Raw genomic sequence first — 17,832 nt, forward strand, 5'->3', positions numbered from 1 at the left:
GTCTTCTCACCAAAATACCTATTCTATGTGTCCCAGTTTTTTTTAAATAAAATAAACAAGAGAAATATTCTTTTCAAGATTACCTGATGAAAGTCTAAAGCCCCATAAAAATGTTGTCAGAATAAAGTGTGTAGAAGTGATGAGATATAGACAGCTAGACATTTCCCTCCTTTCCACCACTTAGACCTTTTCCTAGCCACCTTTCATTAAGGCATTGTGGGTATGCATGAGCTTTTTATCTTTTAGTCCAAAATGAATGATTTTTTTTAATTTCCATTTAGTTTTAGTTTTTTTTTTTGCTTACTCCTAGCCTCTAATGGGCTTAGCAAATATTTCAGTTCCGAGGTATCGGTGGTTCAGACCTATTAGAAAAAAAAATCTTTTCACTCTCTCTTTTATACAAAGTATGCTAATTTACAAAAGCTGAAAGAGACAAAAGAGTCAATTTTGGAGTCAAAGATTCCAGTTTAAATTTAGTTTCATTGTGGACTTCAAACAGTAATGACCTTGATATCTGCGAACACTGCACGATTACTCTGTGTATTCTCAGAGGGGAAACTACTTAAATTGGCACGCTACAAAAACCTCTACAGAGCTGTAGTTGTTAAATGCTAACATACTTGGTTGATCTATCATAGTTAAATGCAAGCGGCTCAATTTTTACTGTCCAGTGCAGCAATAGATACCAATTTAACTTTACAAAAGAAAAACACTATCATGTTTCATCCTTTTGGAAAAACCAATGAAAGAAAGCCTCAAGGGGAAAATACATTTTCTGGTCAAGGCTAGTGGAGCAGAGGCTAGCTTGAAAAGGCAACACCCTATCAAAGCTACTATCCGTGATCCAAATGTAAACAAAAAAGTAGAAACTCTCCTGTCAGTACTCAACTCTACTTTATTTTTATAGCACTTTACACACAATACATAGGATCCAAAGTGCACCACAGCTCACAGAGCAAAAAACAAAAGCTACCAAATGTGTTGACAGGACACTTTATGAATACTACATTTAAAGAGGAACTCCATCCATTTTACACATCGAAGTCTGAGTACAGGTGTTGGAACTACACCTGTACTAAAGTGATGACACTTGAGTAAGTGGTGACTACAAGTTAAGACTACAAGTTTGAAAATGTAAAAAAAAGAGTGGGGATGTGGAGTTAGAAAGAAGTGAGCTACTACTTATCTCTGCTTAAGGCTGTGGGCTACATTAGCTGCTCCTAGCGCAACACACCTGACTCTACAACCCTGTCACTCCCCAATATAAGTCGAGTGCAGATTTGAGTCGCACGTGCGTCACTTTGCGACAGGAAGCATACAAGATGCTAACGAGAGACTTTCTCTAATGTCAATACAGAAAAATTGGACCTACTTAACAAAGTTGGGTCACTGCTGGCTACAAATTAGCAATCAAACACACCAAGGTTCTAAGTTGAATAGCGTTTTGAGTAAGCAATCAAACAACCACATAGCCGAAACGTTTGTGAAATTACCGCTAGCTCAGCTACAAGCTAGCAAGCAGACACAACAAAGGCTGTCACTTGAATGGCATTTTAAGCTAACGTTACCTATCAAACAACCAAATAGCTAAAACGTTTTTGAAATTACTGTTAGCTTTGCTACAATCTAGCAATCAAACACACCAAAGGTTGTCACTTGAATGGCGTTTTGAGCAAATGTTACCTATCAAACAATCATGGATAGCTAATACGTTTTTTATTTTATTTCACAAATATCACTATGACATGTTATGTGGTAAACCGTTTAAATCTGAGCATGTGCGACTCAAATCAAAATAGTTTTGGATGTTTGACAGGTACGTTTCATCAGTAATCTGAGTAAATGCAGCATCATTTTAAAGTAAGAAATATTACAGATTGGGCCTTTAAAATGCCTGCTCCATGTCTTAACCTAAGTTCCTTTTTCTCTCAGGATTTAATTTATGGTTAAGAGTGTTACAGTGGTACCTGCTGATATGTTACTCCTCTATACTGTCCTGGTATATGCTGGGATAATTGAACTTGCTTACATGTGCTTTGGGAAATCAGCCAAGCTACAGAATACACCAGAGAAGAGCAGAAAAAGAGCACACGTCAGAAAAAAAAAAGATTTAGCCAGTCTGCTTGTGTCATACGTATGATCCATAAAAGATCGCTGCATGTGTGAAGCCATATGTGCTATTTTTCCATGCTCACTTATGTGTATGCGTGCGTGCGTGCGTGTGCGCGACTGTGAGTGACGCACCCAAGTGCATGTGTAACCTGAGATTCAGGTGGTGATGCAGGCGGGTGTGCAAATACGTGAGTAGAATTTGTTACCACGGCAACAGGCATTCAGTGAGTCGGTGCAATGGAATGGCTGGTGCAGTTCTATTAGCGAGAAGCAGTTTCCATAGCGACTCAACATCGCAGCTGCCTATGCAAGAGTGTGTGTGTGTGTGTGTGTGTGTGTGTGTGTGTGTGTGTGTGTGTGTGTGTGTGTGTGTGTGTGTGAGTGTGTGTGTGTGTGTGTGTGTGTGTGGGGGTGTGTGTGTGTGTGTGTGTGGGTGTGTGTGTGTGTGTGTGTGTGTGAGTGTGTGTATATGAATACTGTGTGTATCTTGTGTGAATTTGAGTGTTCATCAGCGTACCTTGCTATGTATGACTTGCTTTGTAACATTTCTTATTTTTTCATCATTGCTATCATGTTTTTTTGTGGTGTGTGAACCTCCCATCCATGTCTCTAACCCGGCAGTTCTCTTGCACTGCTCTATTTTCATCTCTTTCCTCTCTCTGTCTTACCGACCTTTATCTCTCTTTCTCTCTCCCCCATCTCTGAGTGCTGAAGCTCATCAGGGTAAACAGATGCTGTGGCTGTTATTTATGTTTCCACTTGGTCTGGCTTTCATACAAATTATCCACAGGCCCTGCACAGTGCAGACGCTCAGCCTAACTGGGCTACACTGGCAGCTCTCTTGGCCTTATCCATGCTCAGACAATCAGACCATACCACAGACGCTACGAGAGGGGGGGTTTTCAAGAGGAGTGGGGCACACAGGCTGACAGAGTGAACCATAGCAACACACTGATGGGCACAAAGACACCAATAACAGAGAGGGCATCACAACTGGCTGCACCATTTGCTCCACACATGGAGGGGAATACGGGTTTGGGAAGGTACCATCACTGCACAGGGCGGGGGAAACAGACATCACAAAATGAAACGTAGAAGATAAGCCCAGTGGGGCAAACATGAAATACTTTCTGTCAACTTAAAGGCAATCCACTAAACATTTTCATACTTAGTGTTTTTATTTGTTCCCCAAGTGAATCACTGGCTGTAGGAGGTTAGAAAAAGCTGCATGTGGATCTATTTACTTCAAAGACTCCTGCAGTTCTACGTATCTAGAGCTGCCAGTTTGAAGTGGGAAAACCATCTGTTACCCGTGGACACTTAAGCTCAGTAGAAACTTTTGAAATGTGTAAGTGTTTGGTTAAGAATTTTGACCAAAGAATATATGAAAATGAAAATAATGAACACCATGGTTTGTCTGTGTTGTGCAGATATTCGGGATCGGCGTAAGAAGCCAGTGATGCTGTTCATCCACGGAGGCTCCTACATGGAGGGCTCGGGGAACTTGTTTGATGGCAGCGTCCTTGCTGCCTACGGAAATGTCATTGTGGTCACCATGAACTATCGGCTTGGTGTGCTCGGTAAGTTTGGTGTGCCACATTCTGGCCACGTATCAGGCTTGGATGCATCTGATGAGAATGTGAACAGACATCGTTTGACATTTGTCATCTAATGTCTATCAAAATATGGAAATGGTGGTACAATGCACATATTAACTTGGCTGTATGAGTTATAGCATTCTAACAAAAACACCCAAACTAAAACCCCTTCTTTTTGCGGGCCCTCTGTAGCCCAAATAACTATTACATTTTCTTACTCTAAGCTAACATCAAAGGGCGTATGAATGTTAATATGCCTGTAATGGCATATTCTATAAATTTGCTATTTGAGTTTTTGACAGCAGCCACTCATCCTAAATTATTTCAGTGTTGACAAGGGAAGGTGCAGACAGCATGCACAAAAGAGAAACCAGTATAAATGGTGATTATAGACTACAGTGACAAATTTGCTTGTCTTACTACTTTACCTTACTTGACCTACTTTATTATACTGCTTTAAAATATATTTCAAGCTCAGACTACAGGACTCATCATTGCACATTGTACCCTCTGGTTAGATGGTCTTCACTTCTATGCGCAGGATGCGGCACTGGTGTATATTAATGTATAAGGCAATTCTGGGCTGATTACCCATGTAGATAGTATGCTCTAAGTTTGTACTTGTACATAATACATACAATCTGAGATCCACTAGTTGGCTAAGTTTAAAGGTGCTCCCTGTGTGGACGGAGACTGGAAAGAGGTGTATTTTATTACAGCCTTGGTCAAACTAGACTCCTTCATCTCTCTAATCAGTTTTTTTTTTTTAAAGCTACCAGAAGTTTTGATCACAAATTGTTCTTGCCACAATGCACCAAAACGCTATCAGGTCTCGATGTCTTTTTGTCTGGATATGTTTAATATTGTGTACATTTAACCTCTCCTGTTGATGCGTGTACCATTTGTAGTTTTGTATGTACAGTATGTAACCGACGTGTAATTCGCCATTTAGCTTTTCTGCTTTCTTGGCCTGGTCCCAATTGAAAAAGAGATTTAACCTCAATTGTTTTTTTGTCTGGTAATTAAAAAATAAGTGAAAAAAGTTTAGGAAGCTACCGTACACTACTGACACAGCTACTGACAATGACCCATCACAGCAACAAAAACAAAAAAAACCAATGCAGATGACTTGCTTACCCAGTATTTCAACCTAATATGTTATCTTTCTTCTATATATTTTTGGGGTTTTATTTCTTTCCTGATTGTATGTGATGTTGTTTGTACAAAACCTAAAATATTTCTCCCAACAAAATTGACCACCTTTGAAATTTGAATGAGGACGTTGGAATTTTTTCCCTTAATGTCTACAATCCTACACCTTAAACTGAGACCCAAACCTGAATCTTTGCTACGAAGGTTTCTACAAATGCTCTTAAGTTCTGACATGGGTTCCCCAAAGCAGCAGTTGAGAGTGGGTGCATGGGCACACCCTTAAGAGCTTTGTCCAGTCACCTGGCCGTGCTGCTGGAGTAAATCCTAAAGTAAAAAGTAACGTGGTGTATTTGACTGTCTTTAAGTAATGCTGTGTATCAAAATACATAAACCACAAAGTGCAGTCGACAGTCTTTTAACCCTCCTGTTGTCCTCCAGTCACATTTGACCCCTTTTAAAAATGTCTATATCAGAAACATGGCACTCTTTTTAACCAAATTACCACAAAAAATAAATGGATTCCATGCAGTGCTCTTTGCAAATGCAATCACTTTCATTGCATTTCGAGTGTAAATTGAAATGGTTTCAAATCAGCATCCTGACCAAACTCATCCACTTAACATACGCTCTACTGATCTACTATTAACTAATACTAACTATTAGTCAAAATAATTAATAAGTTCTCCTTTATTAGCTCAAATATTAGGTCTAGTTCTAGAAAAATTAGGGTTATTGACCTTGGATTCCAAAAAGTAGTGTAAAACTAGTGGTAGTAAGGTGGTGTTAGTGAAATAAAATCAAAAAGACATAATGCGTTGAAAATGTAAAATGTCGAAAAAAGGGTTAAAAAAAAGGGTTAATCTTTTTGACCCAAGGGTTAAGGTCATAGACTAACCTGCTGCTTGATGCAGATGTCTCTCTTAAGCACAAATTAAACCTATAATCAAGCAGGGAGGGTTCTAATGAGTTTAATGAATATGCACGTAATCTATTATTGTTATTAATAATCTATCATTATTATTTAATCTATTATTCTGTCATCATTTCTATATGAGAGCCATGTGCATGCATGCATCATAAATGAAAAGAAAAGAGAAGTTATGGAAACCCATATCAGGAATGTGCCATATCAGGCCGAATGGATTAAAATAGAATTCCAATGAGAACTGTAGTTACGTATGTAACTTTCATACAAATTGGTGTTCCAGGGAAGCAATAGACTTTTGGAGTCTCTAGAGGGAAGAATTACTAAATTTTCTTTGCAAAGAGAAAGATAACTACTCTTGTAATGAACACTTTAGAAAGGGCCCAGGATCAATAGATGGGGTAGTCAAGTGACTGTACACAGAATGATTTACCTAAGTCCTTGGCATATGTCAGCACCCCAATATGTCCTAACAAATGATCCGAATTAGGGTCAGGTAGCAGGAGTTGACCCCACATCTGATGTCACACACTGTACTACACTTTATTTATTACCGATGTGGGACTTGGAAACATGTATGTACAATACCAGTCTATGTGTGAAGGGCCCCTTCGTCTTTTCACTGAGTTTGGTTTCTGTTCAGCGCAGATTTCCTAATAATACTATAATATGATACTTATTTTATAAATTACAGTAACTGCAGAGAAAAATGAGCCAAGATCTGACTTACTATACTTAAGAGACACCACAGACCACTTTGCCTTTGGTGTCCATTCAGCCTCTGAACACAGATTTGAAATGTGTTTGTAGCTTTCACTGTGTTTTTGAATTAAGATAAGATAGGTATATTATTATAAGTATATTATACTAATAGTATAGGAATAATAAGCTTAGTTTAATTTAAAGAAAAATCATCACAAATAGCAAATCTTTTTTCTATTTGGCTATATTGTTGGAGCTTTGCAATGCTTGCATAACCTGTGTGTGTGTGTGTGTGTGTGTGTGTGTGTGTGTGTGTGTGTGTGTGTGTGTGTGTGTGTGTGTGTGTGTGTGTGTGTGTGTGTGTGTGTGTGTGTGTGTGTGTGTGTGTGTGTGTGTGTGTGTGTGTGTGTGTGTTTGTGTGTGTGTGTGTGTGTGTGTGTGTGTGTGTGTGTGCGTGTGTGTGTGTGTGTCAGTGGAGTAAAGTATTTACATTCACCAGAGGTGTTTGCACACAGACTATCTGACGCTGGCTTTGCGGTTGCCAGGTTGGGTAATCAGATCTTGTTTATTGCATCACGCCTGTTTCAACATATCAGAATAATGATAAACAGAGAAATGGGAGTAGTTTAGAATGCCGTCCAAGAGTTGCACCGAGTATTACAGAGGGTAACATGATCCACAGCGTTATTGAGTGCGCCAATAGACAGGGGACAAGGACGAACTGAGAGTTAGTGAAATGAAGACCAAGACCTGCAGCTTTGTCCTGCTCAATTAGAGCTTTATTGTGAGGTATTTTTTACAGCTGGCACACAAATTGTGACCGTTAACAAATTAGTTGTGAGAATCAGTTCACAATTTGAAATCATATTTGTTGAATGTAGTATTAAATTACACGTTAATCAAAATGCTCCTCTGTAGTATCAATGTTTGCTCCCTTTACCGATATCTCAATTTACATTGACACTGTCGCTGGGATTCATGTTGGAGATGTGAGTATGTGTATTGCACTGAATTTCCACACACAAACATTAAAAAGCATACAAAATAATACACATAGAAACGGAGAGCGATGCTGCTGAGTGATTATGAGGGATGACGCAGTGTCCTCGTTTCCTTTAACATTGTTGAAAATCAACGTATGTGTGCTCTCTCTTTCTCTCTCTCAGATATGCTTTAAATGGGTTACTGTACTAAGGCAATTACCCTGGTGTGTGTTGGTGTGGTACAAGCATGCATGTTTGTCCATGTGTACACAAATATCTTCTTGTTTGTGTGTGTATGTGTGTTTGAGTGTGTGTGTGTGCTACTTGTTTGTGTGCCGTGCGTAAAATATATATATAAATAATGCACCAGCCATCTGAATTTTTAATAGCACTCCTCTCTGACACTGAGTCAAAATGAATTTGAGTCAAAGTGAGAAACACAAGCACACCATATTTTAATAGTTTTATGTTCTAATCTTTAGTATTATCCTGTACTTACACACACAGGAGCTTACACATGCCAACCTCATTCCGTACAATGCCTGCGCCTTTAAGAGAGTGATAGGGAGTCAGGAAGAAGAGAGAGCAGGGAATAGAGATGGATGAGCGAGGGAGAATCATACAGAGACAGAGAGGGGAAAGGAAGCAGAAGGTGGGGGGGGGGGGGGGGGGGGGGGGGGGGGGGGGGGGGGGGGGGGGGAGATGGGAACAGTCTAAAAATAAACTGTCAGAAATGCTTTTTTTAAATCTGCAGTGATGCAAAGTATTCATTCAAATAAACGCGCCTGCGGTGTGACCACAGCACCCTTCCATACGGCTTAACGCCTTATGCTTTCACTCCTCTATGACACATAAGCACGTAATTTCCCAGCAAATTCTATACTTTTGTTATTAATTTATGATACGCCCTGTCGTTGTGGGGTAATATGGATGAATATGGAGAAAAAAAATTCTGCCGCACACTGATTGGGTTCAGAGGTTTGGTGACAGTTGAGATTCCAGAGTGCTCCTCGGCTCACCTTCCCCTAACTTCCTCCTGCTCCAGGCCCAGAAACCCTTCTGATTTGTGTTGCACGGCCATCTGTTCAGACTAATTAACTAATTAACTAATTAATGAACTCTGGGGAAAGGCCCACCATCATGGACTCAGAGAGTGAGAACATTTTTCACCTCAGGAAGAGAGATGAAACGCTTCTTCTGAAAACGTTCCTTTGCACTTTCTACCCACTTTCATCTTTTAACTTGTAAGTATAAGAGTAACCCATTCAGTACTAAATACCACCCAAGCGTTTACACTGTACAAAGAATTAGGAATTTAACATTTATTTGGATATCATCCTGCCCAAATGGGCATTTTTATATTACCAGTTGTGACGGGTGATACTTTGTTGCTCAACATAACTCACTTTTGTCTAACAGCGATAAATACAGGTGTTTAGATGTGCTTTCAATGTTCTGAAATTAAGGCATGTTTTATTCATGCTAACATGCAAATAGATCAATACTAATCTATTTGACTTGTGGTCTATTGATTAGATTTTTTGACCACCTGGGGGAAGTGAAACATGTTGCGTGTTCTCAAAAACATCACTTCAGATGTGACTTAAACAGTAAACTGAACTTGCACAGATTTTACTGCCAATTAATTTTTAGCCTCACAACTCAGCTCTCCCTGAATGAAAATGAAACACACCTCCCACTCCCTCCACAGAGCCACAACCTTCCCACTCTGCAGGCACTTAAATGTATATCACATGTGTGCATAAGAGTTGTGTTTGTCCTCTACATCGCTTCCAATTAACTTTCAGAGCATTTAGAGCAGTTTAGACACTAAACGAACACACAATAAAGGTTGGGAAAATAACGCTGGCTCTTCCATGTCTACCCTTCAAAATGAAAGTCCATCTTAAATTAACTCAGCATTTTGCTAAGAGGAAAGTCAATAAAAAGGCAGTTCTACCATTCACAATAAAAGCCCAGCTTAAATTCTCTCGGAGCATTTTGCTAAGAAGAAACTCAATAAAAAGGCATTTTTGCCTTGACACTAGATATTAAACAAAAGCCAGACACTGTAATGTATAACGTTGCTGTGAGTTGTAAATACCCCAGTTCTAAGCACACAGCAGAAGATAACATCATTTTGGAGCTGAACGGGCAAACGCCCAATTTCCACTGGATGCATAACTGCTGCGGATCTGCTCCAGATTGGCGGCGGAGTCATTAAGTTTCCATTAAATTCAATGTGTGTATTTTCACTGATTGCGGAACGGCTGCGTACCGACTCCGTCCCAACTCCGGCAATCCGCAGCCCTCGCAGCAGATGCGCAGAGCTTTTATTTTTGCCAGATGCCGGAGAGCCCCGCAGCAGCAGATGCGGGCCAGGAAGTCGAGCACAGAAACAAAATAAAACATCGGGTTCATTTTCAAAAATAAAATAGCCCGTGCTCACGGTGGATCATATTTCCCTGCATTACACCTTGAAAACACAGCATAGAGTTGTTTCCCCTCTACTCCTCTGGATGGAAACAAACTGTTGTTGTTTTTGTGGTTCTTTTCTACATTAATTTGCGAGATGTGGTGGGTCCTCGAGACTTCAGCTGTCAGTCATGGCCGCGGCCGTCCTGCAATAAATCTGGACGTGCTGGGTATTGACGGACGGCGGAGCACAGAGCCGACACGCAGCCGTTACACATCTGGTGGAAATTAGGGGAAAGGGAGCACCCGGTGGCTCATGGCATGAACCCATGAGGCAAATGTCTGTGATTATTCCACATCTGAATTGTGATATCTGGAACGTTGTCTGTCAGGTAAATGTAGTAGTACTATGCTTTGCTCTGAAGTAGAAGTGCACTGTACGTCAGTAGTAGGCTACAGTGGAGTTGCATATTAAGTGGTTTGGTGTCCTTCTCTAAATCATTTGAGGGTACAATGGTTCTGGAGAAAGCTACAAGCAGCAATAGCAGAGGCCAAGTAATCGGCCTGTTCCAAACAGCCACGTTTTGAATGGGCACTGTACTAGTAAAGGCAAAGTTCACATTGAGCACTACTATGACTTATAGATATGCTGACTGAAACTGACACCAGTCTGCCTCCCAGGCTCGCAGCCAACTGCACAGCTGGACCAATCAAATCCAAGGAAGATAATTAATGCAGCTAGTCATGCTCAATGCTCAACATCTTACGCACCACATAAAGTGTCAAAATCAAACTCAAAGAGGTCTCTAGAGTACTAGAGTACCTAAAATATCAACTATATTGTTATAATTACATAAAAAAGGCTTCCTTATGACTCCAGAACTCATCTTAGAATCATCCAATTTTCTAAGTTTTCTTCAGTATCAAAGTAATCCAGAAATAGCTGTCCGTACATCCATCTCAAAGAAAAAATTGTTAATAATATGTTTAATGGTGTCAATTTGCCCACATTTTAAACAAATATAGGCTAAAATATGTTGTCAATTTGTAACTATGATAATCTAGTCAAACACTATGATTCCAAGCCACACACTTGAAAAAATCCTTAATATGACTAACTTCCAGTGTGGCCAGTGAATAGGGACTGCTGGTATAATATCCAGTGTTAATGCACTGTAATAAATATACAATTCAGTGAAGGAGAACTTTTAAATTCTCTGGACTCCTGACTTGACTCAAACTCAGGTAATGGTGACTCGGACTCTGACTCAAGCACCGGGAACTCAAGACTTGACTCGGATTCGACAGTTAGTGAATGATCTCCGCCACTGCTACAGTTACATAAGACTTTGCAACGAGATAAAGAACATTAAAAATGACACGGTGAGTTGAATTCATCCATGCAACTAAAAACATGCATAATGAGAACATCTCAATAATGATTCACGGCTTTAGGTTGGGATGATCACCTTTGTGCTCTGTCTGTTACCAAAGCTCTTTTTTAAGAGTTGTAATTCATTTAATTTGATTGTTTTTTATTCCCACTATAATAAGTTGTTTCTGAAATGGAACTTTCTTTGAAACAATTTGAAACGTCTTTGTGTCAGCGTAACGTTTGAAGCATTTCTTCTCAAATTTGCATAACAGCCTGGTTTTAAAGCCCAGCTTGGTGCTATTTGAACAGAAACTTTAAGAATAAAAATTGAGCGAGATAAGTAAGATAATAAATACAATAACATCGGAAGCCTATGGGTGAGGTGTTGAATTAGATCGGCAGGAGAAAGCCCAATTAAAATATAATTGCCTTTCTAGGTATATTTGAAATAAAGAGGGATACATTATTGAAGTGGACGAGCCAGGAGGTCTTCAGGTACTACTAGGAGGTTTAACAGATTTGTGTAAAAATGTATCATCTAACAAAAAAAGTGCAAACTCTGAAGCGCAACAGCAGATCTTTAAATCAAAGAATGGAATTTGTCATACAACACAAGACAAAAAAAACGCCCTATTTTTTTGCAGATACATAAACTCATTATAATTCAAACTACACGTTCACATAGACTCTTGTGAAAATGGGACATTACACTGCACGTTTTCTGGTAATGCCCGTTAAAGGATGTACTAACTTGTACATCAGAATCAGTGCTGTTATTGCCTTAATCAGTACATACTGCACACGGTACAGACAGTTATATTCATTCACGGTTGCATTCATACAAAGTGGATCATCCCCAAGGTTGCGCACAATACTGAATAATCAATCCACTTTATTCCAATCATCAAAACAGATTCTTTAGTCTTCCATGTGCAGGAGACGTTCACCATCTGCTCAGGTTTTCTAATTTCCTATTTTGTAATAGTGCTTCTACTTCAGCTTGATTGATTTTGTGACTCATATATACAAAAACATTGCATTGTTTCCTCTCTTCAATTACCTTTTCTGTGTATAAAAAGGAAATATCTTCCCTCTGAATTTTGACATCTCTAATCATCTCATGTGTTACGTCACAGTGAAATTATATAATATGCCCTTCAATATATTCCTTTCACCTCTCTGTTATTTGTGATCTGACAGCAGCTTTGGGCAATATTCGGTTTAATACCTGTCGTTTTATTTTTATTTTAATCCCTTTCTCCTTCTCTCCCTCCCTTTCCTCTTGTTCTCTCTTCTCTGTTCACAGATATATATATATATATATATATATATATATATATATATATATATATATATATATTCAGTGACCCACTGTAGTCATTCTGTTCAGTCCTGAACATTACTCTGCAGATGCATGTTCCTGTATCAGCAGTCAGTCAGATGACTGATTTTAATTCTAGATGTGGATTTGTAAACGGTGCAGACTTTTACAGAGATGGTCGACACTAAAGGATGTTCTGAATGAAGCTGAATATACTGCTCACAATGCTAAAAATATCCTCTTGATGTGGAGCTGCTGCCCCTTATTTGTATGATGCGCCTCTCTTGTCTGTACATTTTAAAAGATGCACCCGATACATGTCCGTCTCTTACTAATAAATCTCCCTGTTGCTGAGGCAATACAATATCAATAAGGGATAATGGCTTTCACCATGACTCATCTCATCAGCGTACATTAGCGAAACACTAAGTGTTTCCACCATTTTCTTTTCCCATTCAGTGGTAGCGTGCGTTATGCTTTCATGATTTTAGATAGATTTTAGAAGATACCATTTTCGAAAAGATTTTTCTAACTATGACAGGAAAGATATACGAGCAGAAGCGGCGGTTATTATCAGACGGTCTTGAGGGACTTTTTGTAGGACACTGCATGATACAATAGGCTGTAAATATTTCTGTTTCAAATTTCCCTCCCATCAGATGCTCACCACTCCTCTGTTGTCTTCCATCCATTCACTTCCCTGTCTCCAGCTTGTATCTTTGCTTAGAGGTTAATGACTCTCCTCAGAGTTCCCTGGCCGTTACCTAAAGCAAGTGTTGAATATGCATGAGTTCATCCTCCTAAACTGCTGCTCTCAGCGCTAAAGTCAGTATGAAGCCCAACTCAGCAGATGCAGGGGGGGGGGGTCAGAAAGAAAAACTTACTGGAAGAGAAGAGAGAAGTTGTTTGACTTATCTTCAGTAGTAGAAGATAAACCAAATTTTCCTCTCTTCAAGTTGCCCTTGCAAAGAGAGCGTTCGCTTAAGCTAGCATGGTATTTCATGCCCTCAACTGCATGTGTGTGTGTGTGTGTGCGCAAACATTTCGTTTTTGTGTTCATGTGCGCATGCATGCAGTTGTTTGTGTACTTGATAATGGAAGTGCTTGAATGTGTGTATGCAAGTGCATTTGTGAGTGTCTGTCCATATTATTTTGCCTGAAGCTCTGGACAGTTGCCAGGCAACTGTGGCAGGCAACTCAGCACTCGGCTGGGCAGCCACGAAGCAGACACTTCCACATGCCTATGGTTTTGATAAGTGGCACAGGTCAGCGCGGATACATTACCAGGTCAGAGTCACATCAGGCTAAGAGCCAGTCAATAGCTGGGATGATCGGAGGATAATACAATTGCGCAACAAGCATGCAAACTATATCTAGATTACTGGGAGTAATCCTATCAAGCTAATATTTCTGCAAGATTTATATGTTTTTAATAATCCCTCCAACACTAATCACTGCACTATGGAAGCTGAGGGCAGCTGTGGATTCTAATAAATTTGTTAATTTAATCAAACTGTGGTTTCTAATGATCATTATCTCATTATCATTAGGTAAGAGAAAGATTATTGTTAATGTTGACTGGGGTTGTACATCAGGCAGCTATCAGACTTACCCAAGCTTTCATTTGTTCTCTCAAGATATAAAAAGGTAATTTAGTTTAGATAATTTAGATTCTGAGATAGTGTGAAGGAATCTAACACGGCTGGCCAAATTGTCCATATTTTAGCATTGTACAACATCCAGGTCACCACTGGTGGACTCATGAATAAACCCCAGCAAAAGTGCCCTCTTGGATGCCCCTATGGCAGATAAAACATGATAAAGTGCCCTCAGGGGTGCCCTTCAAATAGAGAAAACGTGATGAAGTACCCACCAGGGTGCCACTCCAGCAGAGAAAACATGACAAAGTGCCCTTTAGGGTGCCCTTAAATAAAGAACACATGATGAAGTGTCCTCTAGGGGGCCTTTTCACTAGACAAAATAGGATGAAGCGCCTTTCCAGTGGAGAAAACATGATGCATTTTTCTTTAGAGCGCACTTCCAGTGGAGAAAACGTGATGAAGCGCCCTCTTGGGTGCCTTTCCAGTGGAGAAAACATGATAAAGTGACCTTAAGGGTGCCTTTCCAGTGGAGAAAACATGATAAAGTGCCGTTAAGGGGGCCTTCCCAGTAAAGAAAACGTGATGCAGTGCCCTCTAGGGTGCCTTTCCAGTGGAGATAACATGTTAAAGTGCCGTTTAAGGGTGCCCTCCCAGTAAAGAAAACGTAATGCAGTGCCCTCTAGGGTGCCTTTACAGTGGAGAAAACATGATAAAGTGCTGTTAAGGGTGCCCTCCCAGTAAAGAAAACGTGATACAGTGCCCTCTAGGGTGCCTTTCCAGTGGAGATAACATGATAAAGGGGCGTTAAGGGTGCCCTCCCAGTAAAGAAAACGTAATGCAGTGCCCTCTAGGGTGCCTTTTCAGTGGAGAAAACATGATAAAGTGCCTTTTAGGGTGTCTTTCCAGTCAAGGAAACGTGATGCAGTGCCCTCTAGCGTGCTCTTCAATGGAGAAACTGTGATAAAGTGCCCTTTAGGTGCCCTTCCAGGAGAGAAAATGTGATGCAGTGCCATATAGGCTGCCCTACATGCTAGAAAAGTTTCTTTGTGTTTGTGCCCTTTTCATTTTTTTTCTCCCATGTCCGTCGGACAGCTTGAGTCACTGCAGGTCACTGCATCTGCGGACCAACACGAAAACACAAGTTCGAGGTGTTTTCATCCCTCAGTGGACATCCAGATAAAGACACAGACACATGGGCATGTTTAATAGAGGTTTACCTTAATCTACTTGAGATTTAATTATTTCTGTTCATGCAGACATATTAAGCTTCATCTCCCCCTCTAAAGGTCAAATAATTACTGTCCAGGCACCTGAGTCTACCCTTTGAAAAAAGAATATGTGCAACCACTTGATATTGTTCTCTTGTTTCTTGCTGGCTGGTATTCATAAATATTGTCTAAACGTGAACCACCGCAAATAAATAACACTCTGTAATATGAACCATAATTAATCCACGTGAACCTACCAAAAACACTCCAGGCTTGTTGAGTGTTAACTCTAGTGTAAGTACAGTGAAGAGTGTGGAGTGAGACGTGTGTCACGCTGATTGTTGTGGAGAGGTCAGTTTGGCAGGTTATCATCGCCACCATCATCATCACTGCTACAAATCATAAACGCCGTCATCATCATCTTACATTACATTATACTCATCAACAATCAAAGTTAAATTGCTGTTCAACAAACATCCAACATGCTAACTGTCCTCTCTTACCATCTGTCCCTGTGTACTCCCTATACTGAACATGGCTGTCCCAGTCGCTCCAACTGCCCTTAAGTCACTCTTTTTCAGTCACTACACAAGAAACTTGTTGAATTGCAATCCCTTAACAGTATTCAGTGAAAAGACTAAAGTATGAGATTATGCCATAGAGACACATCGTAACTAAGAGTGCAGACCTCTGCCTAAGCCAATAATCCAGTCTTCTATCATATGCAAATCTGCAAACGCAACCACTATATATGTCTAGATATATTTCCAAAACAATCACAACAAGAAGTCAGGACCACTATTAAACTTGTGTTGCAACCATGATTTAACCCATTGTCTTAATGCACAATTTGAGAATGACGCTGTGTAACGGTAATACTATATATATATATATATATATATATATATATATATATATATATATATATATATATATATATATATATATATATATATATATATATATATATATATATATATATATATATATATATATATATATATATATATATATATATATATATACTGTATACACACAAAATTAACCACACACCATCCAAGTGTTGTCGCTGAGTGTCTGTCTGTGGCATCCTGGGTCGCAACTGAAAACAACGGAGGTGGCCAAAATACACAGTGCTACCTATAAAGCCATAGCCATACCTAGTGGAAAAGCCAGACCACTGGTCCATAATGCCTCTGAAAAATGATTTGTGTATCCCCCCCAGGGATCCCCAGCTACACTTTTGCATCAAGTTGAATGACAATCAGGCCAGTACTTTTTCCATAATCCGGCTGACCGACAAACACCAAACTAACCAACCAACCAAAACAGACAAACCCAGTAGAAAACATAACCTCCTTGGAGGAGGTATAAAAGTTTATGTGGGCCCTCTGACCTTGACACCAGGGCCTTGTGTATGGGGGTATTATTCAACCGATATGCTCATTTAGGTGACATGTAGAATGATTTTACTATAAAGGATAAAGCCGTACATGAATGATATTGTCTGCCTTCCAGGTTTTCTAAAACTTTTCAGTTCAACCCACACAATGACTGTTTTGCTTTATAAAGCGGCTAAATGGCAAACCAGTCAGTGGATGCCTGGGATGGCCGTTTTAAACTCATTGCGGCCAGGGGCGTTTCTAGGACTTGAGGAGGTTCCAGGCTTAGCCTGGACCCATTTAACTAAACTGAATGCAATAAAAAACGGGGATTGGCTTGCCCAGCTTGTTTGCATATTTGTGTGCATATTTATTTTAGCTGCCCAGTTTGTAGATGTAGGTTAAACAGCACCAACATTTGGCCGAATCAAACTGGCCTGGCAACCCAAAGGCCAAGGTTTTGCTTCCAGATTTGTGTGATGTTTGGGGTCTTTTTTGGGGGGTCTTTGGTTTTTTGTCACGTCCTCTGCCCCAACAGCCAATAATCTGACAAGAATGCTGTTAACGGAAATCCTTTCAGTCGACTACTGAAGTCATCCAAACCATGAAATAGCCTGGTGCTCCCTGAAACACATGTAATGTACAGTACTGTGACCCCCTATCATAAGAACAAATGACTGTGTATGTGTGTGTGGCTCCGTGTGTAACATTTTGTTCAGTTTATTTAGTCTTGTTGTGGGTGTGCACCTACTGTGTAAATGTGTGTCCTGGAACTAGGTAAATTGCCTTCTGTTGCTCTCCTCCTTCTCTTTGCTGACAAGTTCTCTTAACTGTGTTGTTTTTCAAGCGTGGGTATTAAAAATTAGTAATTTGGCAACCTTTCTGTGTGAAATCTCCTCAGACTTGCGTTGAGTTGGAGGCTGAGAAGTTCCTAACAATGACAGGATGCCATATTCTGTTAATGTGGAATACTTTCTTTTTAAAAAGACAATAAACACACAGGATTATGTTATCCTATGCTCCTGAATTTCTGCCCCTCACCTCATCCTGCACAAAAT

The 17,832-nt window shown here is 39.9% G+C and overlaps 1 protein-coding gene across 2 annotated transcripts in view; it reads left to right on the plus strand.

The window, feature by feature from the left end:
• Positions 1-17,832, plus strand: part of nlgn2b (neuroligin 2b) — a 66,472-nt gene that overhangs the window by 37,526 nt on the left and 11,114 nt on the right. For both annotated transcript variants that reach the window (XM_034890964.1, XM_034890965.1), the window contains one exon: positions 3,543-3,692. In XM_034890964.1, coding sequence (XP_034746855.1) covers positions 3,543-3,692 — 150 coding nt within the window. The remainder of the gene's footprint in view (positions 1-3,542; positions 3,693-17,832) is intronic.

The sequence above is a fragment of the Etheostoma cragini genome, chromosome 13 (genome assembly GCF_013103735.1).
Source record: "Etheostoma cragini isolate CJK2018 chromosome 13, CSU_Ecrag_1.0, whole genome shotgun sequence".
Classification (NCBI taxonomy): Eukaryota; Metazoa; Chordata; class Actinopteri; order Perciformes; family Percidae; genus Etheostoma; species Etheostoma cragini.